The sequence below is a fragment of the Ictidomys tridecemlineatus genome, chromosome 4, assembly GCF_052094955.1.
Source record: "Ictidomys tridecemlineatus isolate mIctTri1 chromosome 4, mIctTri1.hap1, whole genome shotgun sequence".
NCBI lineage: Eukaryota > Metazoa > Chordata > Mammalia > Rodentia > Sciuridae > Ictidomys > Ictidomys tridecemlineatus.
Window position 1 is genome coordinate 8,589,549 of NC_135480.1, and position 26,079 is coordinate 8,615,627.

A 26,079-nucleotide genomic window follows, 5' to 3' on the forward strand; every position below is an offset into this window, starting at 1 on the left:
CTGAAGCCACTGGGATTACAGGTGTGTGCCACTGTGCCCAGCTCAATTGATGTTCTTAACTACATTCTATCATTGAATTCTCTTAATAATCAATGAGATCAAGATGATTGTCATACCTTTTTTTTTTTTTTAAGAGAGAGAGAGGAGAGAGAGGAGAGAGAGGAGAGAGGAGAGAGAGAGAGAGAGAATTTTTAATATTTATTTTTTAGTTGGAGGACACAACATCTTTGTTGGTATGTGGTGCTGAGGATCGAACCCGAGCCGCACGCATGCCAGGCGAGTGCGCTACCGCTTGAGCCACATCCCCAGCCCTATTTTTTTTTATTTATATAGTGGTGCTGAGAATCAATCCCAGTGTCTCACACATGGTAGGCAAACGCTCTACCCCTGAGCTACAACTCTAGCCCTCTCATTCCCTTTATAGATGAAGGGATTGGGGTCCAGAGAGGCCAAGGACCTGCACTGAGGCCACACAGTGAGCTGGGACTCACCCTAGATTTGAGCTCCTGGTCTGCTCTTGTCCTCCACACTCTTAAGTCTCCACTGCTATGTTTCTAGGGGCCTCTGCTGCATGTGACTACTCTGAGAGGTTCTCGGTGGCCCTGAGGGAACCATGGTCCAGGCACTCAATCCAGGAACTTGGGGCTCCTACGTGTGCCAGGCTCAGCCTCCCTGGGAAGATGTCTGTGTCCAGGCTATGGTAGGACCCCGCTGGTTCATGCTGCCACCACCAGAGGGCGCAGCTTTGCCCAGGTAAGGGGTAGGGAAGACCCCCCCTCACTGCTTCCAGAGAAAAGGAGAGGGTTCCTGGGTCATGCAGCTGCCCCCTCATGGAGCCCAGGAGGTCACTGTTGCCTTTCTGCCTCTGTCTCCTGAGGTCTTGTTGACCCTTCCTCCAGTTCCTGCTTGGCTCAAGGAGTGGGCTTTCCTCATCCTGGGTGTCAGGAAGCTTGGGGTCTCCTTGCTGACCTCATGCCGGCTTTAGCTCTGTCCTTCCCCCAAGCAGCAGCCTTCTACCTCTGTCATCTCTGTCTTTTCACAAGGGACCCCTCCGGGTAGAGCTGGCTAGAAGGCCAGAGTGTCACCAGGAGGGCCCAGAAATGGGAGGGTAGCTACCTGGGCCACACATCAGAAGGCCCAAAGGGTGCGAAGACAGGGAGGGACCAAATTCCTGTCTGGGCAGCATGGGGGGAGGGCAACAGAGACTTCACCTCCCCCCACTCCCAGCTGAGGGGGGCACTTTCAGCCCCCATGATAGACAGTTCAGCCAGGTTCCTGCCCAGGCCCTATCACCCTCCCTCCTTCACCCCAGGCCTAACTGCCTGCCTTCCTCCCCAAGTTTAGCCCCTTGGCTGTGGCCACTGAGGGCCTGGCCAGGGTCCCAGGCACTACACCACAGCGGACTGCCTCACTGGGGACAGTCCCAGTCTGTCTGGCAGGCCTGGAGGGTTGGGGATTGGCTGGAACCGCCCCGCCTTTGGGAGGAGGGAGGGGGGCTGGATGGCTCACTCAAGGTCACCCTCCTTTCCTTTCCCAGCATCCCTGTGCAACCTTTGTCCCCTCTGCTCACCTTGAGGGAAGACACAGGATGCCTGGCTGGCAGACTGCACAAGAGCTTGGAGGAGAGGAGTGCTCTGTGGGGCTCCTGACTTGATGGAGTGCCTGCTGGATGACAGGCCCTGAGAACACAGCAGTGATTTCAGTGACACCATCCTACAAATCAAGTCCATTTGTGCCCGTGAACTGTGTGGCCCAGCACCAAGTGCATTTGGCCAGGCCAGGGATGACTTCCCTGGGGACCTGAGGGGTAAGGGGCCTTTGGAGAAGGGAGGAAGGCTTCGGGCCGAGGCCTGGTGTGGGAGCCTCAGTCTCCTCATCTGAAGTGTGCAGGAAACAAATGCGCCCTGCTCACCAGCTTCTGCCAGCTGCTAGGCAGCCTGCATCCTGGCCTGCAGCTCTCAGAGACAAGGCGCTGTCATCCCTCTTCCCAGCTGAAGGATGAGTAGAGCGCCCCAGCTGAAAGGGTGGGCAGGGCTTTCCAGGGAGACCTGCGGCTCCCTCCCGGCTCTACCTGACAAGCTTGCAGGTAGCATCAGGGAGGTGAGGGATTCTGGTTCCCACAGCAGGCTGACAAGCCAGGCTACCAGGCTGCTTTGGCCTCTTCCCGCTGCCTCAGGGTGGAGGAGAGGAGGGGCTGGTCCCTGGGCTGCCTCTCCTCTCCTCTCCCATACCCCATGTTTCTGGCCACGTGGCACCTCTGCACCCCAGGTCTGTGGGAGGATAATTCCTAAAGTGGGAACTCAGGGGGCCAGGGAAAGGTACGTGGGATCTGGGGTATTGCTGTGACTCAGTCCTGTGGTACAACAGCACCCCATAGCCCCAGGGTGGAAGGGAGGGGGTGCTGTCTCTTTAAGAGCCTTCAGGCTGCTGGGAGCAGATGGCCAGGCCGGCCGGGGCCCCTTGTCCTTTGTGTGCCTTCGCACAAAAGAGGGGGCCATCTGGGGAGGGGGCGGCTGCAGCAGGTGGGGAGGGCTGGGCCTTGTTCCTCCCCTTTCCAACCCTGCTGTGTGCCCTTGCCCCTTGGGGGAAGGTTGCTCCTCTCTGGATCCCATGGCCCCCACAGCTGCCCACAACTCCTACCATGACCCTGGGTGTCATGTCTTACTTCTTTAAAACCTCACTTCATAGGGCCTAGGGACCGGATCCCCCACCCCAAGGAATAAACCTTTCTTCCCTGCCCCCACCTCCAGAGCAGGATCTTCCTTTGGCCCTAAGAGAAGTGTGAACAGAATTAGGTGCTCCAGGTTGGGGACGGTCTCTGCATCCCCGCAGATGGAGGCAAGCTTCTTCGGGCATCACTGGAGGTGCAGCGGGTGGTGGTGAGGAATCAGCTAGATGCTGAGGCCTAGGGGGGTGCTTAGGGGGCTGGGCCCAGGACCCTAGATCTGAGTATGCAAAGAGGCAAGGAGGGGGATGGGGGACCCAACTGAGGCCCTGCCTAATAGGCCCCAGCAGGCAAGATGAAAGATGCCTTGGTGGAAGAGGGTGGTGCACACAATGGTTGCCTGCCAGGCAGAACGGACAGTGACAGCCTCCCTCAAGGGTGGAGGTGCTGGGGGCAGGGATGGCACCCCGCCACTCAGGAGGGCTCAGTCTGGAAAGACTTTTCGTCTTGAAGCGGACCCCTAAGCTCTGACCGGGTCTTTGGTCCATTCACTTTTCTCCTTTGTCCAGACCTCTTCACCCTGGGGCTTGGTGCCCAATCCATGATTTAAGAGGAGGAAAAAAGGCCCCATAGCCTTGGCCTGAGGTGTGGCGGGCAACGTGGCTGCTGGCTGGGTGGCCCCAAATGCCCCGACAGCGGATAGCACAGCAGCCGGGTGGGGTCGCGCCTGACTTTGCCTGGCCGCCCGCAAGGAGCCCCCTAGGAACAGGAGGCCCCAGCCAGGTCGTGGCCCCACCGCAGGACCCAGTCCGGTCGGCCACAGGCAGTGTGGGTGGGGGCAGGGATGCCTGGCTGAGCCCTGGGCTGCTTCTAAATTTAGGAATCTGATTACAGAGTGGCCTAGGAAGGGAAGGGAGAGAGGGCGCGAGTGCAGGCGCGACTCGGTCTGGGCACACCGGGGTGTGACCGGGTGAAGGCGTGTCCAAGAGTCCGGGGCTCCAGGTGGGAGGGGCGGCGGGCGGGGGCTTGGGCCTGTGTGCGCTACAGCACGTGCCCTGGGCGGCGGGGACGGGCTCCGGCGCTGCTAGCAGTCTCAGAGCCGCCGCCGGTGTGTGTGCTGGCTCTTTGTGTGCCTGGCAGGGTGGCTGGGTCTGGCTTTGAAAGTCTCTGCCCACCCCCTCCCCCATCTCCGTCTGTGCCTCCCTACCCGCTTCCCTGTCTGTCACTCTGCCCGTGCTTGTCCGGGGGGAGGGGGATGCTGCTTCCAGCTGGGGTGACAGTGAACCCAGTGGGGAGGAGACCCACCCCTCTCTCCCCTAGCAGTTCAAACCTTCCCTTCGACCTTCCACTTCTATCCCTCAGCCTTTGATGCCACCGTCTTGGGGGTGCAGGCTGCAGTAGTTAAAGAAAATTGGGGTGACCCCTGGGGACCCACAGATCCACCAGAAGCCAGGCTCTGGCCCAGTAGCTCTTGGAGGAATTTATTCCTCGCCTGTCCGGCCTCCCATCCGCTCTGGCCCCCAAGGGCGCATGAAGGGGGGTCCCCCCCCTGCGGAAGGGGGGGCGGGGAGTTCCTTGGCAGGAAGGGAAATGGAAGGAAAAGCTGGGCTCCACCCGGGCGGGCGGGCAGGCGGCCTCTGGGCCCCCGGGGCAGGCGGCAGTAACCCGAGCCCACTGGTGTGTGGGGCCGGTGAGCGCGTGGGTGGGGCTGACCCCCGGCTACTCCTGGGGGGCAGTGGGATCTCCCCCAGGAGCACGTCTGGGGGCCCAGGGACTGCAGAGGGCCCCGAGGAGGGACTCGCTCCCCACCCCGGTCCTGACCCCACCCCCTGGAGGTCTAGCCCCGGCCCCCAGGCCCCGCCCCCGGGCCCTCCCTCCCACCCCAGGGCCAGATGTTCAGCTGGCGGAGGCATCGGCTGGGGGAGGGGTGCTGAGGCCGCAGCCGGCACTACTTCCCTGCCAGCAGCTTCATTGTGTGCGCGAGGAGCGAGCGGCGGCGGAGAGCGGGCGAGCGAGCAGCAGCGCGAGCGCGGCGGGGAGAGCGAGCGCGCCGGGGAGGGTGCGAGGCGGCGCCCGCGGCTGCGCTCCGCCCGCCTCCCGGCAACTCTGCCCCAGCGCCGCGCGCCGTGCGCGCCGTCCCGCCACCTCCGCGGCCCCGCCGGCTGCCGTCGCGGGCTGAGGGTCTGGTCCGGGCAGGGGTCCTAACCCTGAGACTGGGGCATCCCTGGCGCAGCCGAGAGGCACGGAGCCCGCGGGGGACGTAAATTACGCTGCAGCACTCGCCGGGTGAACGGCGTGGGCAGGCGGACGGCGGGGCTTCGGGCGCCCCGAGGGCAGGGCTCCCCGACTTCTCCAGGGGAGCCTCAACCCCGAGGGGCGCACAGAGCTAGCGTGCCCCAGCAGAGCCGGACCTTGCGCTCATCCCCCGCGTACCCCACTTCTGCACAAACTTTTCTGACGCCCTCGCCCGTGGGGGTCGCGGGGAGCGCTGGGGCTGCCCCTTGGGCTCCCGCCCCGCCGGACCCTAGCCACGCTGACCTCCTGCCTCTTGTAGCCTCAGTGGCGACCTCTCCAGGCCGGGCCGCGCGTGGCACTCGAGGAGAGCGCGGTAACCACCGTCGCTCTCCGAAGGCTCCCGCGACCCCGGGGGCAGCCGGGCGGGGTAATGCCCTCGGTGATGGAAAAGCCGAGTGCGGGCTCCGGGATCCTGTCCCGCAGCCGGGCCAAGACGGCGCCCAACGGCGGACAGCCGCACTCGGAGGATGACAGCAGCGAGGAGGAGCACTCGCACGGTGAGCCCGGCGGCCTGGGGTTAAAGGCGCACTGACTGGCCCAGGGGCCGCGAAGTGGGGGAGGGAGAAGAGTTGCAGACTAAGGAGCATATTATGTTGATGGTTCCTGTCCTCCTGGGTTGGAGCCTCTGCCTTGCTTCTCCCTCAAGTCTGGGGCTGCTGGCACAGGGGATCTGGAGGCTTGGCCATGGAGGTAGTCCTGTCCGCCTTGGCCCTGCCCTTACTCACTGAGAGACCTAGGCGTGCCTCCCTTGCATAGATTGGGTCCCTCATACCTTGCCACCTTGCAGGGGACTGAGGTCTGGCTGGGGCAAGGGCCGGAAAGACACCTCCACACGGAGCTGAGGCTCATGTGGTGGGGAGGAGCCTTGGGTTCCTTGCAGGGCTGTGGTCCAGGTCTAGGGTCTGCCCTCCAAGCCCCCACCTTCTGCTGGAACAAAGCACTCTGCTTGGCCTGGCTTGCCCCCTCCCCATCCGATGTGGCCATGACTAGGCAGGGTCTCTCTCTTTTCTAGTCCCCTCTTTGGCTGAGGGTAATTGGGGAAAGATCAGGGAAAAGTGAGCCTCCTGGAAGGTGGGGGCCCTGGGTGGTCAGGAGGGAGAACTCCAGCCCAGCTACCTCCCCCGCCACATCCTCCCGCCCTCCCTCCTTCCCTGGAGTCCTGACTGCCTTCCCCTGGCTCCACAGACAGCATGATCCGAGTTGGAACCAATTACCAGGCCGTAATTCCGGAGTGCAAGCCTGGTGAGTGGCAGGACAGGCGGCAGAGGGAGGGGTGGGGGCCCTGGCTTGGCCTGCAGCCGCACCTGGGGAGCCCTTGGCTGGCTGGAAGGACAGGCTGGCGGGCAGGCGGGGGTGGGTGGCCCCATGGCATGGTGAGTTTTCTTGCTCTGCTTTCCTGTCTGGTCTCTGCTCCTCCTTCCCTTCTGGGCCTGCCTCACCTCTCAGGCCCCACTCCCCTGCTGCCCTCTGGCCTTGGGTCCAGGCTAGAGCCACCAGGCTAATCTGAGTGTCTTTCCTCCTTCTCTGCCTTTCAGAGAGCCCAGCTCGCTACAGCAACAAGGAGCTGAAGGGGATGTTGGTGTGGTCACCCAACCACTGCGTGTCAGATGCTAAGCGTGAGTAGGGCAGTACCCCGGGCTCAGGCTCAGCCCTGGGAGGGGGTGGCTTGGGTTGAGGCAGAAAGCCAGGTGCTGAGGCCTGTGTCTGTGGTTCCATCTACTTGGGAGCTGAGGCAGGAAGATGGCTTGAGCCCCAGAGTTTGAGACCAGCCTGGGCAACATAGGGAGACCCCATTAACCGCCCCAAAAAATAAATAAATAAAAGAAGAAGAAAGAAGTGGGCTGGAGGCTGAACTGAGGGTTCCACCTCTGCCTTGGGACTCAGGTTTAGGATCCTCGCTCCAGAGTGGGGTACCCCTCCCCTCTCTGGACAGGCCTGGGTTAGGAACTGTGCCCTCCCTTGCAGTTGACAAGTACATTGCTATGGCCAAGGAGAAGCATGGCTACAACATCGAGCAGGTGAACCTGGCCCCTGTGGAGATCTGGGGGAGGGGATGGGACAGTGCTGGGGGCAGTGCAGCCTGAGTTGCCCCTTGTCCTGGGCCAGGCACTGGGCATGCTCCTGTGGCATAAGCATGATGTGGAGAAGTCACTGGCTGACCTGGCCAATTTCACCCCGTTCCCTGATGAGTGGACCGTGGAGGATAAGGTGCTGTTCGAGCAGGCCTTCGGCTTCCACGGCAAGTGCTTCCAGCGGATCCAGCAGATGGTAACGCCCGCCCCGCCCCCAGCGCTTCCCAGCCCTCCACTCCCACCAGCTCCCTTGGGTGCCCACCTCTGGCCTTGCTCCCTCAGCTGCCTGACAAGCTCATTCCCAGCCTGGTGAAGTATTATTACTCTTGGAAGAAGACCCGCAGCCGAACCAGTGTGATGGACAGACAGGCACGGCGGCTGGGTGGCCGGAAGGACAAAGAAGACAGGTGGGGTCTGGGTCATCACAGGGTGGGGGCAGACAAACTTCCTGGGACCCTGCCTCATTCCCTCCTGTGTCCACAGCGATGAGCTTGAAGAGGGACGAGGAACCGTGAGTGAGGGAGAGCCAGATGCTGGAGACCCCAAGAGAGAGGTGAGGTCTCCAGCTGCTGTGGCCCCACCTGCCCACCTGCCTCCCCCACCCTCCGGCTCTGCACCACCTGCCCTCTCTCCTTTCTCTGCAGCCTCTGCCCTCTAGGCCCCTGAATACGCGCCCAGGCCCTGGAAAGAAGGAGGTCCAGGTGTCTCAGTACCGCCACCACCCGCTCCGAACCCGGCGACGCCCACCCAAGGGCATGTACCTGAGTCCTGAGGGCCTCACTGCAGTGTCAGGAAGCCCAGACCTTGCCAACCTCACACTCCGGGGTCTCGATTCCCAGCTCATCTCCCTCAAACGCCAGGTGGGGACCTAGGAGGCCAGCAGCTCCTGGGAACTAAGTTCTGGGGTAGCTGTGATGTAGGGGAGATGGCGCAGGTGTGACACCTGTCGTGGCCCCATCCTCTGGGATGCAGGCCCTCTAAAAAGTGGTTTGCAAACAGGGGAGGCTCTCAGTGTCAGCTCCACTGAGTGGTTGTGATGGACCGGTGGCACAGCTCTTTGTTGGGGGACGTGGGATTGACTGCACACTGGGGCTCAGGTGAGGCAGGGATGGTGACCTCCTGGGACAGAGGGTTAGATGTCCCTCCCTCCTGGCCTTCTCAGGTGCAGAGCATGAAGCAGGCCAACAGCAGCCTCCGCCAAGCCCTGGAGGGTGGCATCGACCCGCTCCGCCCCCCTGAGGTAAGGCTCACAACTGGGTGGAAAAGGGAGTTCTCGGAGGCAGAACAGAAAGCGGGTATTGATAAGGGGTACAGGGCTTCTGTTTTCCTTTTTTGTTGTGTGTATGTGTGTGTGGTGCTGGGTTTGAACCCAGGACCTTGTGCATGTGAGGCAAGCACTCTACCAACTGAGCTATATCACCAGCCCCTGTTTTCCATATATAGATAAATTTAACTTATTCTAATTTATTATATATAACAGGAGAATGTGATTCAATTCATATCACACATATAGAGCACAATTTTTGATATCTTTGGTTGTATACAAAGTGGAGTTACACCATTCTTGTCTTAATACATGTACTTAAAAATATGGAATGCTTCACAAATTTGTGTCATCTTTGCACAGGGGCCATGCTAATCTTCTCTGTACCATTCCAACTTTAGTATATTTGCTGCTAAAGTAAACATTGTTTTCCACATTTTAAAAAATATTTTTAGTTGTTTATGGACACAATACCTTTATTTTATTTATTTATTTTTATGTGGTGCTGAGGATTGAACCCAGTGCCTCATACGTTTGAGGTAAGCTCTACCACTGAGCTACAATTCCAGCCCCTGTTTCCATAACTTTTTACTTTATTATAAAGATTATATATTCCTTGTTGGGCGTGGTGGGACAAGCCTGAAATCCCAGGGACTCAGGAGTCTGAAGCATGAGGATCACAAGTTTGAAGCCAGCCTTAGCAACTTAGCAAGGCCCTCAGAAGCTTAGGGAAGACCTTGTCTCAAAATAGAACTGGGGACGTGGTCAATGGTTAAGCAAACCCTCTGCTCAATCCTGGTACCAAAAAAAAAAAAAAAAAAAGGCTGGGGATGTAGCACGATGGTAAAGTACCCCTGGGTTTAAACCTGGTACCAAAACAAAACATATCCCTTGTTCTTCAGGCCAATACCAAGTTCAACTCCCGATGGACCACAGATGAGCAGCTTTTGGCTGTGCAAGGTGGGTTAGACTATTGAGGAGGACAGAAGACCCCAGGAATCCACCTCTTACCTTCCAAAAAGCTGATGGGAAGGGGCAGGGAAGTAACTAGTTCTGAAGGATATTCACACTTTTGCTGCCCTTTTGACCCTTGCAGCCATCCGTAGATATGGCAAAGACTTTGGGGCTATTGCTGAGGTGATTGGGAACAAGACTTTGACCCAGGTGAAGACCTTCTTTGTGAGCTACCGGCGCCGCTTCAATCTGGAGGAGGTGCTGCAGGAGTGGGAGGCCGAGCAGGATGGGGCCCCCGGAGCCCCAGTGCCCATGGAGCAGGCCAGGAGAGGGGCTCCCTTGCCAGCCCCAGCCCTAGAGGAGGACGATGAGGTGAGAAGGGGAAGGAAGCCCTCAGAGGGGAGGAGAGGTGCTGGAGTGCCCCGAAGCTGGCTGGGGGGCAAGCATAAGTGCCCTTCTCATTCTTTCCTCTTTCCTCAGGTCCAGATTACATCTGTCTCAACATCTGTGCCCAGATCGGTGCCCCCTGCACCGCCACCCCCTCCATTGCCCTCCTCGCTGTCCCAGCCTCCCCCGCTGCTGAGGCCACCTCTGCCCACGGCTCCCACCCTGCTTCGCCAGCCACCCCCACTACAGCAGGGCCGCTTCCTGCAGCCCCGGCTCGCTCCTAATCAGCCCCCTCCACCTCTCATCCGCCCGGCCTTGCCTGCCTCCCGCCACAGTGCCCGCCCTGGTCCTCAGCCCCCACCTACCCTGATCGGAGCCCCTCTGGAACCTCCAGCACCCTCACTCTGAGCCTTGGGGTCCTCTACCACCCACGGGCTCCTGAACCCCTTTGCTGGCATCTCTGAGGACAGAAGGGACTAGAGCTCTTGCCAGATCTTTCAAAGACCCAGAGCTGCCAGTTGGCACAGCCCAGCCTGTGGGTTCTGCGTGTGTCCTGGCAGCCGAGTTGCAGGCTGGGGCTAAGGGGCCTTCAGAGCTGGCCTGAGGACTCTGCTTCCTGGCTAGGACTGGAATGGCTGCCTCCTTATCTGCAAGAGGCTTGGCCTTTGGGCCTGCCTGTTGTGTGTAGGGGGTAGTGACCTTAGCATGGGGGCAGGGTAGGACAGTTTGGGGTGTTGGCTGTCCTCATTCCCCTTTCCCTCCTTTTAGCAATAAGTCTGGGGGTGAGGTGGGGAGGGGTGGGGGGAGGTGGGCAGAGTCCTGAAGGGAGTCCCATTCTTCTGCAGGGCCAGGTGGGAATGCTGAAGGGCCCTGAGGGTGCCCACCTCACCCGTCCTCCCTGGAGCTTGGGGAAAGGGGGGCTGGGAACTTAGGGAGACATGGGTTTATTTTTCAATGTTTTTTAAAAATAAATAAATACAACCTCCTGAGTTGGCTGGGTCTTTTGCCTTTGGGTGCCCAGAGGGTGGGAGGGAGCTGGCCCACCCAGCACTAGCCTCCCTCAGCACCAACTCTCCTCAGAGCTGACACAATCAGTTCTCTCCTGTAAGGATGGCTGGCAGGCCAGGCTACATCTTGCCCCTGGGGGACTGGGTCCCTGCCTGGCTGGGGGAAGAAACTGGAGGAGGCAGCTCAGATTCCAAACATTCTCTTTATTACGTGTTTGATCCAGAGGAGAAACTAAGTGCAGGGCTGGGTGGGAGGAAGGGGCTAGGGGGGAGGGGCCACCTGGCCGGGGTGCCCCTGGCCCCCACCCCCTTTGGGAGCCAAGCCATGCCCTCCCGGCCCCCTAGGAGCACCCGGGCTGTTCTGTAGGGCAGGAGGAGGGAGGGAGGGGGAGCCCTTGGTCTGAGCCGGAGCCATGGTGGAGCAGGGGGTAAGGAGGGCTGAGGTTGGCGAGGCCCCTTCCTGGGACTCAAGGGCTCTGATGTGTTGCTGAGCCTGGCCTGGGAGTGGGGGTGATGAACAGGGGTGGAGTCATCATAAATCAGAAAAATAATAATAATAAAATAATAAAATAAAAAATAAAACCCATCACAAAAAAAATGTACAACTCAGGTGAGGGCAGGGGCAGCCTGTCGGACTCCCTCCCCCCATTTCTCAAGAACTGAAACAGCAGAGAAATAAATTAAGGGATGCAGTGGCCACCACCAGCCAAGCGCCCACAGCCACCCACTCCCACACTGGCCGAGGTTAGCAAGCGGGGGTCGCTTCGCCCATCTGTCCCCATCCCAGGGAGGCAGACACTCCGGGCCCTGCCGCCCAATCCAGCCTTCCGCCAGGTGGCCGTGGAGGCCCTGGGCAGTCTCCTGAGAGGAGGGGCGACAGTGTCAGGAAGAAGAAGGCAAGGCCGAGATGAGAGTGGTGCGGGCAGTCACTGCTGTGGAGCGAGCTGGTGCCCAGATTAATGCCAATGACGGGGAAGCAGTGGGGAGGAGGGATGGCGAGGGGCTGTGCTTTCAGACAAAGACTCTCCCAGAACGGAGAAGCCCAGCGTCCCTGTCAGGGAGATGAGCAGCCCAAGTGGCCCCCTGGGGCCGAGGAGCCCATCTGCCCCGCAGTCCCCTCCCCTCTCCCAGCCCTGGGTCAGCCCTCCTTCTGCTGGGAGGGGTAGGAGAAGATGGCACAGACTTTTGAGGAGGGGAACAAACGTCCCCACAGCAGCTTGTGGAAGGAATGCCCAGCTCTGGGGAGGGGGGCAGAGGATACAGTGTGGAGGGAGGCTTGGGCCCCTGCCGCCTGCCCGCCCACGGCCCTGTCCTCTCCAGGGCTGTGCAGCACCCCCGCCCAGCCCCCAGCTGCCCAGGCCTGCAGCCCAGGGGCCTGAGGGCAGGGGAAGGCCACCTCTGGTGGTTCGCTTGGAGGGTAAGGAGGGGAGGAGAGGGGAGAAGCCCAAAGTGGGCCTGGCGGAGGGCCTGCCAGGGAACTCCACCACTCTTGCCTGAGAGTGTTCCAGCCCTGAGCCACCCTCCCGGGAAACCCCACAGATCCAGTCTCAACTGTCCCAATGGGGCAGGGAGGAAAGGTGGCTGCTGGGATTTTTTTTTTCTTTTTTTCTTTTTGGTAATAAAAAATTTCTTGGTTTAGGCGAAATACTCTGTGCAACCGCAGTACCGAGGGGGAGCCCTGCCCCCCCACCGCCCCTCCCCGTCCCTGCCTCCGGTGGGGAGAGAGGGGAAGGAGGGATTTCTGGGCAGGGTGAATGTGGGATGGGGAAGAAACATCTCCCATCCCCCACAAACATGGAAGAAAAAACCAAGAAGGGCCAGGGAGGGGACAAGTGCCAGCAGGGGAGACACGCCAATCCATTGCTGCAGTCTCGCCCAGGTGGGGCACAGGGGCGGGCCCCAGCAGCCAAGTCCGGCTGGCAGCCCTCTGCTGCCCCCCTCCTGGCAGCCTGTTAAAGCTTCAGCTCATTGGCTATTTTGGAGGCAATGTTTTTGAAGGCCATGGAGGTGCCTGATATCCGCTTAAACCGGACACCGTTGAGAGACAGCCGCGGCAGTTTGCACACCTCCATCTCCCACTGCACGAAGCTCTCGTGGCCCGGTGTGCCGTGCATGCACAGCAGCATATACTTCTCGTGCAGCTCGCTCTGGCAGCTGTTGGCGTCCAGCACCTTGCGGATCTCCCGCATCATCTCGTTGGGCTCCATGGAGCTCGTGGTCTTCATACTCCACGTGAAGCGCAGTGAGCGTGGCTTGGCCTCCCGGAATTCTTCTTTCTCTTTGTCATTGCCTCCACTGCCTACCACGTGGGGTCTGCGAAGAGGGCAGAGGCGGTGTCAGCCGGGGGCTGAGGCAACCCACCCACAGGAGAGCCACCCTGGCAGACAGACCCTGAGACTAGGGAGGAGAGCGGGAGGGAGCACAGAGCAGCGAGCTGGAAGAGGGAGGGTCACACTCTGGTCCAGGGGCAGCCCGGGGTGAGAGGCGGGGGCAGTCTTCTGGCCCTCAGTCTCTCGGGGTAGAGGGTAGGGTGTGAGAAGCCAGGCGGGTGGGGTGACAGTTCCATGCGGTTACAGTTTTTTTCTTTGAAGAGGAGAGGGCTATGCAAGGAATGAGTGCATTCAAGGCAATGTGGCACAGACTGTCCCTCCAGAGAGGCTGAGGCAGCAGCGAAGGCAGTCAAGGGGCAGGGACCTAGAGCCCCAAACGCCGGACGCAAGGCTCTGACTTCTGGAATATATTACGATCTGAGAAGGACCCAGAACTATTGCAAGTGCGCCTGGGAAAGGGAAATTCTGTAAGGAAAGGGAGGCCCACAAGAGGGTGCGGACAGGGCAGAACCACCGGAGAAAGGGCCAAGAGGCAGAAGGAAGAGAGGAGCAGGCGGCTTGTGGCAAGCCCGGTGGCCTGGGCAGGGCCAGTGCTGGCTCCGGCCCTCTCACCTGAGCGTCTCCACCCGGTCTTTGCTTTCAGGTTCATTCAGGTTCCTCAAAAAACAGAGCGAGGGAGAGTTTAGTGCTGGGATCTCTCGCTCCTTCCGCCGCCACAGACCCAGATGAGAGTGGGTCTGGGGAGGTGCCACCAGTGGGTGGACAGGACCAAGCCCAAAGGCCACTTGCCCGTCATTTGCAGGCCAACATGGCTCTGCAGCACCTCATACTGGCAGCTCAACTGTCCCTTACCAACAAGGAGCCCAGCACATGGGGCCTGTCCCTCCCCACACTCCCAATGACGTGTGCTGGGAGGAGCTTCTGCTGGGGGAGGAGGTGTGGCTGCGCAGGCGCAAGCACAGAGCCCCGCCCAGCAGGAGCTGCTAACCCTGGGTCCACTGCCTGGCTCATGCTCTACTGGGGTTAGGGTTGGGAGCTGGTCCTTTATACCAATATACCAGGGTCTCAGATCAAAGTCTTCGTGGAGGAAGGAGCTGGGGGTATTCAGAAGCCTCTCTCAGAGGCTCAAAGTGCCAAGACCAAACTGTGTGGCAGCTGCTGTGGCTGATGGGAAAGGCCACTGCTCCATGCACTTGAAACTCCCCTATGGCTGGCCTGCCAGGCCTGCTGCTCACACAGGAGGGGGGCTAGAGGCCAGGAAGACACCTGGGTGGGTGGGGAAGAGGTCTGGCCCCGCTGAGCGGCTTCTCCAGCTCCTGCCTTAAAGATGGGTGCCTGAAGCTGGGAAACTGGGGAGAGCAGAAGAAGGCAGGAAGGAGGAAAGGCTGAGGAGGGAGAGCAGCAGCAGCACATGTAAAAGGGACACGAAGACACAGACACATGGAGGCCAACAAGCGCACTGTGAGCAGGGCCCAGCTGTGACAGGAAGGAGCCCTAGTTGCTCTCCTCAGGCCCCTGCAGTGCAGACCCAGCCAGCCATGCAGTGAGCTGGGCAGGAGGGGCGGGGGGTGGACAGGGAATAGGGAAGTCCTGAGAACCCCATCTGGCCTGTTTCTCCCTCAGCTGGGATACCAATATGCCTACCAGGTGACCCAGGGTCCCACCTGGTCTTTGGTCTGCAGCTTGGTATTTGGCTCACCCAGGGCCACAGAGACCCAAAGAGCCAGGATCCTGGCCTCAAGTGAGGTTCTCCTGATGTTCTGTCAGGGATTGGAGGCAGAATGGCCCCTGTCAGAGATTGTTTGCTCCTGGCTCTTTGGCAGGCACAGGACACATGTGGAGGAAGCAGCCCGGAGGAGAGAAGGCTTGACTCATCAAACCCTGCCAGAGGCAGTATGCCAGGCAGGGTGGGCTAGGCTGGTTCTGCAAGAGCTGCCAGAAGGGGGTGCTGCGCCCCATTCATGAGGCAAAGGCTCCCTGGGCCTGGAGGAGTCAGACTTTAGCCTAGGGACCCCAATGTCCCTGTAGTACCTCAAAAATCTTGCCATCAGATAGGCCAGGGAGGAAGAGGTCACAGCCCTGAAGTTCAGCAAATCCAAGAGACCCCAAGAGATGCCATCCCAGATGCATTTTTACCCCAGTGGAGCCTCCTCATAGCGCATGCACACGACAAGGGGAAGGGCCAGAGAAGGAACCCAATGCTTGTGACCAAAACCTGGGGTGGGTAGAGACAATCTTAAAGGGAGAATCCTTGAAAAGGTCTCTTGCTTGAGGAAAGGTATACCTGTGGCCCAAGGAAGACCCCTTACTTTCAAAGCCATTTGCCTTGGGGGTTCAAAGTCGCCTCGGAGGGGCCCTATGTTCTGAGCCCTGCCTGTCTGAAGGGGGCAGGGAAGGTGGACTGAGGCTGAGGCCTAGTCAGAGCAGTCTTCATCCCTTTAAGATGGCAGAGAGGAGGGCCACACAGAGCAGGTGAGCAGATGGAGAGGAATCAAGAGCTGGGGGGGGCGGGGGTTAGTGATGGAGCAGGACAGACACAGGACACACACACACACATACACACACACACAGTGGGCTCAACGCCTACCTTCTGGCAAACCTGAAAGACAGATTTCTAAAAAAACAAACAAAAAAAGACAAAATAAAAAAAGAAATAAAAAAAAAAAAAAAACCAACAAGACGGTATGTGGATAAGCAGGTGGGGAGTGGGCTTCCCAGGTGCGAAGGTCACCCCAGTTTTGGAAGAGCCGCTCAGCGAGACTAGAATCCTGGTTATCAGGTCTGCTCCCACCCTCTGCAGTCCTTACAACTGTACCCTGCGGCTTGGGCAGGGCAGTATCTTCGACTACTCCAGCCCCATGGAGTGAGTGAGTGATGTGGGAGGCAGGGTGGGCAGGCCCACTATCCCAAAGCCTCCATTGCTTCCTGAGCTGTTAACTCCAAGGTGGGGGAGGGGAGTGGGACAGAGAACATGCCAAGAGGCTGGATGCCCCTGACCATCTCAGGGGCTCGGGTGTAAGCTGGACCCACAGTGGGCAGCTGTCGGAGCCAAGGCTGTAGGGAGGCCACCGTAGGCCCTTGCCAGCTATTGCACTGTGGGCTTCACTCTGGGAACCCCAGAGAGAAATGGCAGCAGCCAGACACCACCAACTGGTGGAGGAAAGGAGGTCAAGGGGGCAAATTAAGAGACCAGGAAAAAATTTCCTTGTCAGCTCAGCCTGGCTCATGCCTCATGACTTTGCAGCTGCGTCACCAAATATAAGTTTCCATGGGAACCCAGGAGAGAAGAGGGGGGCTTTTATTTTAGCATCTGAGTTCACACTCCCCTAGAGAGGAGGCGGTATTGCCCATCTGCTTGGGGCCACAGAATGAGGGGTGCCTGAGAGGAACTGGGGAGAGGCCTAAGAGGATGGGTCTGGACACATAAAGTGTTGACAATGACCCAATTTTTTAGGCTTCCTGAGGCCTCTTCTAACCTTTAGGACCCAATCCCAGTTCTGGTATTTCCACCCGCCTCCCAGGGCAAGGCCTGGCCCCAGCCTCTCTGCCACACTAAGCTCCCTGCTCACCTGCGGACAAACTTGGAGGTGAACTTGCTGAAGATGCTCCCGGAGGCCCCCCGCCGGCCCTGGCTGTGGCCAGAGGGAGAGGCTGGGGTCACACCGTAGGGCAAATTCTGCTGGTCCCGCACCTGTCGGAGCTGCCCAGCATGGAAGGTGCTTCGACTGGACACACCCCGGGGGAAATTAGTTCGGTCTGGGGCTCCACCACTGCTGCTGATGTTGTGAGCGGAGGGGGAGGCGACAGGGACACGCTGGGGGGCTGTGCTGTAGGAAAAAAGGCGGGGCCGAGGGAACATGTCAGGTACAAAGAAGCCATACACCCCCGAGCACCTGGAATATCCTGTGGTGGGGACAGGGAGGGGGAATGCTAGGGCAGAGGCAGCCATCACAGAGGACACAGAAGGAAGGGTGTGACCACTGAAGACAGCGGTGAGGAGTCTTGTGGAGGTGGAGATGATTTGGGAAGGAAGGAAGGGAGACAAGGAAGGACCTATGTTGTGAGAGCAGTACAGAATGGACACAACTGGCTCCTTGGACCCTCGAGGGGACATTGGGAACCAACTCTCAAGGACTGAGGGTCCCTAAGGAAATCCAGGAAGGTTCAGAACAGAAAAGGCTTCCCTTTGGAGTTTTGAACAGCTTCCTGCATACCTGTTCTGAGAGGGAAGACTAGAGGAAAAGAGGGACATTAATGGTATTTTTTTGTGCCCTCCACTTCCTGGCCTCAGGGGATAGAGCCATTTCTAGTGATTAGGAGGATAAGAACAGAGCAGGTCGCCTAGGTGGGAAGAAGAGATGGCTGGGGTTAAGGGGGAGGGCAGGCTGAGGGCAGCAGGTGCACCAGCTGCCCCAGCACACTTGCCTGGGCCGCGGCACCTCACAGTTATTCTCCGTGGGGGGCAGCCCAGAGGCCTTGTTGGGGTGCACGGAGGCCGACATGGATTTCTGGTGCTGGCGGGGCCGGGCCGCAGAGACTGCGGCAGAAGCAGAAGCCGTGGAGGCCCGGGACCCTGGCATGGTTAGGCTAGGAGACAAAAGCAGCGGAGAGGCCCAGGTTAGGGGTGGGTGAGGTAGAAGCCTGGGTTAGGAAGCAAGGACAGGGCCAGAGCTAGGAGCATCAGCAGGATGCAGTTCAGGCCTGGTGGGCAGCAGTGAGAGGCAAGTCAGAGCTGAGGGTGACAAGATGGGAAGTAGAGGGCAGGGTGAGGAAGCAACAAGGTAAGGCTGAGCCTGGGAAGAGGGAAAGTCAAGGGGAGCCCACTGCCTCTGGCTGCATCGGTCTCCTAGGAACTTTAACAACAAGGCTGTTCCTTCTGCAGAAGAGCAGGTATTGCTAAGGGGAGACTTTCCTCAAGCTCAGAAGAGGTGGAGCCAGGAATCTGAGACACTGAGGAAGGCTAACAGTCAAGACTGGGGCTGTGCTCTCACCAGCACAGCTGGAGTCCCCCTCAGATGGGCAGCTCTTGATTCTGCCCTGCGTTGGGGCCCCAAAGACAAAGCCTTAGGTACCTAGAGGAAGGTAGCTCCAGGCCTGGCCACAGTCAAGAAGCAAGAAGCCCATCGTGATGACCACTGGAATCCTACCCTCAGCAAACAATAGGAGCAGTCAGAGGAGGACAGGGAGGGGGGGATGGTGTGGAGCAGGGGAGGGGAAGGTGGACGGCCAGACTAAACAGAGCCAGGACGGGACTCCAGGGAGCAGGGGTAGTGCTCTGGGGGGGCAGGAGACGGTGCTACTGACAGGCACCACGTGCCGCTGGGAGAGGCGGCTCCTGTGAGCCTAGCAGATAGCCCGGCACTCACCTGTCTTTGCCGTTCTGGATGGAGGCCTGGCCGAGGCTGGCCCTCTCCAAAAGTGGGGAATTCCTGCTTCGGTTTGTGCTGGTGGAGAGGACGCTATTCTGTGAGGAATGAAGGGCAAGAGCGGTCTCATAGGAAGCCAAGTATTCTCTAGCCAGGCTCTCCCCCAGGGGACGGACAGGCTTCCCTTCCTCCTCCCTTCAAGTAGACAGCTGCAGGTTTGAAAAAGGGATTCTGCACTTCTGGGGTAAGGGCAGGCAGGGGCCTACACTTGCATAGTAAGCAACTGTAGCAGCCAGAGGGCCAGGCCCCACATAGGAAGGGTGGAGGGCAGGAAGGAGGACCTGGGGCTGGGTAGGGGCCATGGCTCACCGTGGAGGGGGTAGGGGTGGTCTTCTTCCTCTCCAGGCCCGGCAGGGGGCTGGCAGGCACTTTGGCGGTGCTACTGGCCTTCCGCCCTGCCTCCCGGTCCTCTTCAGGCCGCTTATTTTCTGCATTGTTACTCTGAGTCTTCTTAGAGTAGGAATTAGAGGTGGGAATGGCAGGACCGGCTGGAGAGCCAGAGATGCAATGGAGAAGGTCAGGCGACTGCCCGCTGAAGACCCACCCCATGCGTGTCCCGGTTTCACAGATGGGGAGGAAAACTAATGACCTGCCCTTGGCTGTGCTACCCTGAAGAGGCTGAACTAGGACCGAAACTCAACTATCTCCAAAGCTACCACAACCAGTGATGGCTCTGGAGAAGGGTAGGCCCCCACCTGTGATTCTCAAAAGTACATACCCTGGTCACTGAAGCGCCGCTGCTTGGGGTTGGCTGAGACGCTGCGCTGTACCTTATGGGATGGGGATGGGGCACTGCTATTGGTCAGATCAGCTGAAGGCCGAGGTTTCAAGGTGATGGTGTCACCTTCCAGCTATAAGAACAAAACATGGTATCAAGGAGGGCAGGAGTTGCGCAAAGATCCCTCTCACATACCTTCCTGCCCTGCCTCACAACCACTGCAGGCTCACTAGAGACATCACCCCACGAAACTAACATACACCTAAACATATTCTCCTCTACTCTGGAGACATGCCCTGATACAGATGGGGACACAAACGGCCACAGACACTCCCAACAGAAAGACACCCTGTCTTCAGAGAGGGATACACATGTCCACACATCCAGAGACATGAATACTCACAAGAACACATAATGAGGCTCAAGATACCAGCCCCCTGCCCACCCACCCCCAGAAAGCAATCTTGGCCCATATCAAGTGCTGCCAGACACCGCTTAAGCAGATTTAAGTGAGAACCCAGAGGGGACCCACCCGGTCTCAGGGAAAGCAGAGTGGGAGGCTCTGAGTGCATGTGGGAACTCAAAGAGGACGAACCAAACCCAAATGGGCAGAACTAATCCTAAGGCCTCCAATTCATAGCCAGGAGGACATACACATGCACATGGAAACACATGCCTACATGCAAGCAACAAGAAGAGGCAACACACAGACTAAAACTTCCATAAGACAGAGACATACACCTCAACCAAGACGTACACTCCCAGACATGGAGTGACATAAAGATGTCTGGGTTAACACAGAACTGCCCATCAGACGACCGAGTCCCATTTTAATCTATGCAGAATAGCCAGCTCAACTCATCCGTAGGGAGCCCAGCCTGAGCCCAGTCCCCTCAGCTTCCTCACTCCTTCACCAGGGAGATGAGTGAAAGGCCTGAGCACAGTCAAGGCTTCATGCCGGTCGGCAGAGGGCATACCCCCTGGAAACAGGCCTCTGCTGTAGACATGTGTTCAAGGCGGGGGTGCTACCTAGAGCAAGAGTGGCCAGGACAGGGAATGGGGTAGGGAACACGTACCTCAGAGCTCTTATAGCCCAGGAGCAGATAGGTGGCCATCACCTCATTGTACCTCTGGCCCACCAGTGAGTCCTGGATCTCTTCCCGCGTGTAACCCATCGACACCATCAACTCTGCATGGAGAACACACAGGTAAGGCTGGCCTCAACTTCTAGGTAGGTCCAACCTCCTGGCCCAGCAGCAGCCTCACCTGTCCGCCGGGGGTCCTTGTAGTCGGGGAGGGGCTCCACATAAGGCTTCAGCTCATCGTCTTCATGCCCCACATTCATCCACCGATCTTTCATGATTTGCTGTAGAGCAAAGGGAAGGGACAAGGGCAGAGGGGGAAAAACTCAGCTTAGAGGTCAACATGGGCCCCCAGGATTTTGGGCCAGTTGGTGTCGAAGGCTGCTCACCTCTAAAGTGCCTCTCTTGCTGGGATTAAGAATGAGAAATTTCTTAAGCAGGTTTTCACAGTCCGTGGACATGTAGAACGGAATACGGTATTTTCCTCTCAGTACCCGCTCCCGTAGCTCCTGTGGTTAGAAAACTTAAATCACCCCAAGGACCAGGAAGACACTAATATCCAGGACCCTGAGACCTGAACACTGGCTAGGCAGATGCCTGCCATCCAGAGTGCTTTGGAGGGTGAACACACACCATGTACCCCATTGTGAGATGGGAATCAAGGCTACTAATTTCCTTTGAACTGTGGCTACCTTAGCAGGCCCTTCTCTGAAGCTCTGGCTTGGGGGAAAATGTAGACAGTTGCAAAAGGGTAGAGGTGAGGGATAAGACCAGAGGTTGAGAGGAAATGAGAAGTAACAAAAATGATCTAAGCCTGACATCACTCCACCTTGAGGTTCTGTCCATCAAAAGGCAGAGATCCGCTGACCAGTGTGTAGAGAATGACTCCCAGGCTCCACACGTCCACCTCGGGTCCATCATATTTTTTGCCCTGGAAGAGTTCTGGGGCAGCATAAGGGGGACTGCCACAGAAGGTATCCAGTTTGTTCCCAAAGGTGAATTCATTGCTGAAGCCAAAGTCCGCAATCTTGATGTTCATATCTGCATCCAAGAGCAGGTTTTCTGCCTGGGAGGTGAGATGGAAAATGTCAGGACACCAAGTAGATCACAGCGAGGCACTGCGCAGCAGGAGCTGAGGGGAGGGAGACCCAACGGGAAGTCGTCTCCACTCTCAGAACTTTCTTCACCAACTCCAGGGCAGGGCTTCAGACAGCATGAGCAGGCTGGGCAGGAGGAAGGCATGCAGGCCACCCCTCACACAGGCAGCCAAGGTAGAGCTGGGAGCCACAGCCTCAAGACCCTGGGAGCAGCACAAAGCTTCAGGGTCAGTCAGGCCTAGGATTCACAGTCACGTCATGTTTGCGAGGACTCAGCGGCCAGGGGGTTCACAGGTAGTCTCAAACTCAAGTACCCTGGTAACAGAGACGGTGGGTGTGTGTGTGTGTGTGCGTGCCTGCAAAGCAGCTATGACACCACTGTGGAACACTCACTGTTCCCCTGGGCAGCTGCCAGGCCGCCTAAAGGATCAGGAGAGCCTGTAGTGCTACAGTCATGCCTGGGAGCTCAGAAAGGGCAGAGACCCCTGCTGCCTCTGCAATGGGGGGCTGAGTCCAGGCACAAGGCCTCTGTCAGAGCCAATCCTAGGGGCTTCTCGCAGTTTCCTGAATACACAGGGCCTGATGGCACTGACAGCAATTTCACTGAAGAAAGAGGGGGAACACCCAGCTCTACTCCAAGGCACAGGAGAGGAGAACGTGACTCACCTTTAGGTCTCTATGAACAATGAACTTCTGGTGACAGTACTGCACAGCAGACACTATCTGAAAGGAAGGAAGAAGGGTCAGTCCAGGGGGGTCTGAGAGTGGGCCACAGGGTTGGTGGAGGCACTTTCAGCTGGGCAGCTCTTCCTTGTATGTCAAACCCCAAAAGGCAGCGGTCGGCCCACAGAGGGAGGCACACCCACCTGGCGGAATTTGGCTCGAGCCTCTTTTTCTTTCATCCTGCCATGAGCCACTAAGTAATCAAAGACCTCTCCTGAAAGAGATGGGCAAAAGCCCAGTGAGAGCCCATTAGGGTTGAGAGAGGCAGGAGCACAACAGGAAGGGGTGGTTCCACACCTACCGCCGCTGGCGTACTCCATGACAAGGTACAGTGTCTTCTCAGTCTCGATCACTTCAAATAACTTAACTACAAGAGAAAAGGCCAAGCCTAGAATTAGACAGGGAGCAGGGCCACATGCTAAGCTCAGAATGTCCAGGGGCATGGGACGGATGGAGGTTCCTACTTCCAGTCTCCCCTCGTCTGGACAAGTCAAACTACTAAGACCAGCCAGTATGCCAGGGGTAAAGCTGGACGTGGAGCTGAGCCTCCCCTGAGGGTTCCTTGACACCCTGGAGGCCTACAGTCTCCAGAAGGCAGTGCCACCGGTAGGAAGGACTCCACTGCCAAGTGTGGCCTGGCTAAGAGGGAAGAGGAGGGGAATGGCGGCTGCTCCTCACCTATGTTGGGATGATTCAGAACCTTCATTATTCTCACTTCACGGAAGAGCTAGAAGAGAAAACACCAGGGGTCATGCCTGCTTCCCTTTCTCTCCTCAGATCCCTCCAAACAGAGCCCATTCTAGGAATTTTTCCCCAAAACAACAACAAAAAAACTCCAACAACAACCACAACAAAGCCAGGCAAGGAGAAAGAAACAGGGCAGTGTTCTGGCTCACTGTGGCTTCCTGCAGCTGGGAGGCAGGGGTGAAAGAAGGCTGGCCTCTGCTGACCTGCCACCCCAGGCTGCTTCAGAATTGGATGAGCCAGTGGCTCCCCTTCTACATCTGCCCAAATCCAGCCCTAAGACTATAGCTGGGTCTGGCTGAGGAGTTCTGTTGGGGACCATGAGCCAGTGCAAGTGAATCCTCAGCATAGCACTCCTTCCCCAGTTCAGTGACCAGACATGCCCCAGCAGGCCCAGTGATGGGGTGGAGCTCGAGGGGCACCCATCTTCTTTAAGCTTGGAGAAGTCAGAGGGCCTGCATTGGGGGATAGGCCTTCTCTCCCGGGCCTCTGGGGTGGTGATAGAAGAAGCCACTCCTATATATAGCTGATGCCAATTTTAATCAAATCCACCTCCACACACTCACGCTCTCTTTGTGAAACAAAATCAGGGGCTCCAAACCATACATTTCCATAAAGAAAGATGACAGAAATGAACTCCTTCCTCCCTGCGGGGGCCAGAGAATCGGAGGTGGAGTTTTTTGGTAACTTCTAGGCTTCACCACTTGCACAAAGAACAGAACCAGTTGTTTTTGGTTTTATGATTTGGGGTGGGGGTTGTCTGGAGCCCTAATCCATAATACAATTTATAGGATAAAGTGAACATTAATGAGAAAGGAAAAGAGGCAAGTGCCTTTCTAATCTGTAGGAACCTGAACCTTATCGGCTCCCTCTTTGTTAGGCTCCAGGTTTTTCTTGCTTCCTTCCCAGATTCAACAATTACTGTAGATGAAAAAGCAAAGAATCCTAGACTCCCCTCAGGAGCAGTAATGGGGAGCAGCACTGTAATGGGGCCCAGAACCAGCAGCCAGGATTCTTCCCGTGAGGACACCCTCCTGGCCTGGAAGCAGCAATCTCCTGAGACTGGAGTTTTCTGGGCTTGCCCAGACCCTGAAGGTGCTATCTTCTTGATGCTTTAGAGATCACTGCTAAGATCAAATTTAAAGGATGATTTGGGAGCTGGGTGGCTGGTACATACTTGTAATCACAGTGACTCCCGGAGGCCGAGGCAGGAGGATGAGAAGTTTAAAGCCAGCTTCAGCAATTTAGTGAGACCCTAAGCAACTTAGTGAGACCTTTGAGACCTTAGTCTCAAAAAAAAAAAAAAAAAAAAAAAAAAAGGGGGAGCTGGGCACAGTGGTGCACACCTATAATCCCAGCAACCCAGAAGGCTTACATGCAGAAGGATTACAAGTTCAAGGCTAGTCTCAGCAATATGGTGAGACTCTGTCTCAAAAAACAAAAACAAAAAATAAGGCTGGGGATATAGCTCAGTGGTAAAGTACCCTTGGATTCAATCCCCAATACCAAAATAAAATAAACACCAGTCCTTCTTCCCATCCTCCTGTAATAAGCAGGGAAGCCCTGGTGAGACAGCAGTGTTTCCTTTGAGCCAAACCCTTCAGGGGACACCTTGGTTCCAGCTGTCAGCTTATCAGGAACTCGTGCCATCTACCATAGTTCCAGGAGCACTGCCCTCCATAACAGTCCCCGGCCCCTAGTCCTGAGCCTCTTCATACCACTTCGCCTGACACTTCTCGTGGAGTCACCCTCCTACCTGGCTCAATTACCACAATGTGGGGCTAGGGATAGAGCTCAGTTGGTAGAGTGCTTGCAACCCTGAATTCAATCACCAGCACAAAAAAAGAAAAAAAAATTACCACAATGTGCTCACGAAAAGAAAAACTCAGGGCTGGGGTTGTGGCTCAGCAGTAGAACGCTGTGAGGCCCTGGGTTCAATCCTCAGCACCACATAAAAATACATAAATAAAACAAATGTTAAAAAAAAAAGAAAGAAAGAAAGAATAGAAAAACTCCACTGGCCACAAGATATAAAGAACCAGGTTCTGGTCAGAAAATCTGAGTCAGGGTCAGCTACAGAAGGGCCCAAATGAAGCTTGACAGATCTAAATAGGGACAACTTTTATGGAGCTAGAGAGGCGCCTCCTCCTTCTCTTAACTGCTAGAGCCCAGGAAGGGAAGACAGGCAGTTTCCAGTTCTAGGGTAACCAGTCACTGGCAAGCTGTTCCCCTCTGCGAAACAAAGTCTCCCTTTCCTTTCTTACTTCTACCACACTCTAAAGTTCCTTGGGTAGAGGGTTTGTGTTACTGCTGGGGGATTCCTCCATTACACATGGAGGACTTCAGTTTCCCACTGTTAAATGAGTGAAAGAAAAGTTCAACCTTCTCCAGCAAAAACTATGTGCAGAGGCTGGGGTTGTGGCTCAGCGGCAGAGCACTTGCCTGGCATGTGTGAGGCACTCAGCACCACATATAAATAAATAAAAAATAAAGGTACATCAACAACTAAAAAATATTAACAAACAAACAAACAAAAACCCATGTGCAAATCACTTGTGACATTTAGCACAGTGAGCCTAGAGGTGAGAAGGCAAATTGGAAGTACCTCTCTTTATTCTGAACACCTTGTCAGGGACTCAGAACTACAGTCCAACTTCTAAAACTTCTAGTCTTCCATATTCACACTCTGAAATAGAGCTGGCAGAGAACACACTGCCAGGTTCCCTGCCTCTTTACCCTATACTTCTAGAGCCAGTCTCCTGAATTCCTCCAGGCTGGAGTAGCTTGTGTGTGTTTCTAGTAATGCTGTAAACACGTGTTTTTGCACAGGGCTGGCCACAGGCCAGAAGAGAACAAGGTATAGGAAGTAGATGAGACAGGTGGGCCTAGTGGCTGGAAAGGGGCAGAAAGACTGCAGAAGAGCCAGTGCCTGAGGCCAGTAGGCCCACCCAGGAGATCTGAGCAAAGTCCTGGAGAGCAGGGCCACGTGGGGTGGGTGGTGGACACAGAGGAATTGCCAGAGGACTTAAAGTAGGAATCCAAATGGAGCCAGTAGATCACTGAGCCCTGAGAGAAGCTTGGAAAGGGAGAGGAGGAGCTGGTGCTTACTTTTTGGAGGCTGGAGGAATTCAGTTGAGTCTTGTCGATGATCTTCACAGCTACCTGAACATGAGACAACAAAGCCCAAGATCACTTCTTTGACCAGGCTAAGCCTAGGACCTGATTCTACTTCCTCCTTTGTATTTCCTGCTCCTTTTCATCCCTCAGTTCTTAGCACCTCAGTCAGATCTCATTTCGGCCTGATAAACAAGAGGC

At 57.0% G+C, this 26,079-nt stretch overlaps 2 protein-coding genes and 1 pseudogene across 12 annotated transcripts in view; 1 reads left to right on the top strand and 2 right to left on the bottom strand.

Annotated features, from left to right (window-relative positions):
• The first annotated feature begins 4,570 nt into the window (after positions 1-4,570).
• Positions 4,571-10,626, top strand: Rcor2 (REST corepressor 2). The gene is made up of 12 exons (XM_005333521.5): positions 4,571-5,457; positions 6,146-6,202; positions 6,496-6,576; positions 6,926-6,978; positions 7,067-7,228; positions 7,315-7,439; positions 7,516-7,585; positions 7,677-7,892; positions 8,195-8,272; positions 9,199-9,256; positions 9,393-9,622; positions 9,731-10,626. The coding sequence occupies exons 1-12, from the start codon at positions 5,331-5,333 to the stop codon at positions 10,043-10,045; spliced, it is 1,572 nt and encodes a 523-aa protein (XP_005333578.1). The 5' UTR covers positions 4,571-5,330; the 3' UTR covers positions 10,046-10,626.
• LOC120890249 (U6 spliceosomal RNA) lies at positions 8,617-8,717 on the bottom strand (annotated as a pseudogene).
• Positions 10,627-10,828: 202 nt separating the features above from the next.
• Positions 10,829-26,079, bottom strand: part of Mark2 (microtubule affinity regulating kinase 2) — a 61,618-nt gene continuing 46,367 nt past the window's right edge. For 4 of the 11 annotated variants that reach the window (XM_078045772.1, XM_013362018.4, XM_005333518.4 and 1 more), the window contains 17 exons: positions 25,873-25,926; positions 22,699-22,747; positions 22,322-22,387; positions 22,164-22,234; positions 21,964-22,020; positions 21,030-21,266; positions 20,590-20,709; positions 20,385-20,484; positions 20,195-20,307; positions 19,119-19,251; positions 18,710-18,888; positions 18,341-18,438; positions 17,400-17,561; positions 16,544-16,801; positions 15,562-15,588; positions 13,587-13,631; positions 10,829-12,957 (listed from right to left, as the gene is read on the bottom strand). In XM_078045772.1, coding sequence (XP_077901898.1) covers positions 12,597-12,957; positions 13,587-13,631; positions 15,562-15,588; positions 16,544-16,801; positions 17,400-17,561; positions 18,341-18,438; positions 18,710-18,888; positions 19,119-19,251; positions 20,195-20,307; positions 20,385-20,484; positions 20,590-20,709; positions 21,030-21,266; positions 21,964-22,020; positions 22,164-22,234; positions 22,322-22,387; positions 22,699-22,747; positions 25,873-25,926 — 2,130 coding nt within the window. In that variant the 3' untranslated portion in view covers positions 10,829-12,596. The remainder of the gene's footprint in view (positions 12,958-13,586; positions 13,632-15,561; positions 15,589-16,543; positions 16,802-17,399; positions 17,562-18,340; positions 18,439-18,709; positions 18,889-19,118; positions 19,252-20,194; positions 20,308-20,384; positions 20,485-20,589; positions 20,710-21,029; positions 21,267-21,963; positions 22,021-22,163; positions 22,235-22,321; positions 22,388-22,698; positions 22,748-25,872; positions 25,927-26,079) is intronic. The other 7 variants (XM_013362020.2, XM_013362019.3, XM_005333519.4 and 4 more) reach the window with 7 other exon arrangements.

Bases quoted from the DNA above. Each gene is read 5' to 3' on its own strand.
- Rcor2 (XM_005333521.5), top strand. From the start codon at position 5,331: ATGCCCTCGGTGATGGAAAAGCCGAGTGCGGGCTCCGGGATCCTGTCC. The intron at 5,458-6,145 runs GTGAGCCCGGCG...CTGGCTCCACAG, and splicing joins CGAGGAGGAGCACTCGCACG to ACAGCATGATCCGAGTTGGA. The intron at 7,586-7,676 runs GTGAGGTCTCCA...CTTTCTCTGCAG, and splicing joins CTGGAGACCCCAAGAGAGAG to CCTCTGCCCTCTAGGCCCCT.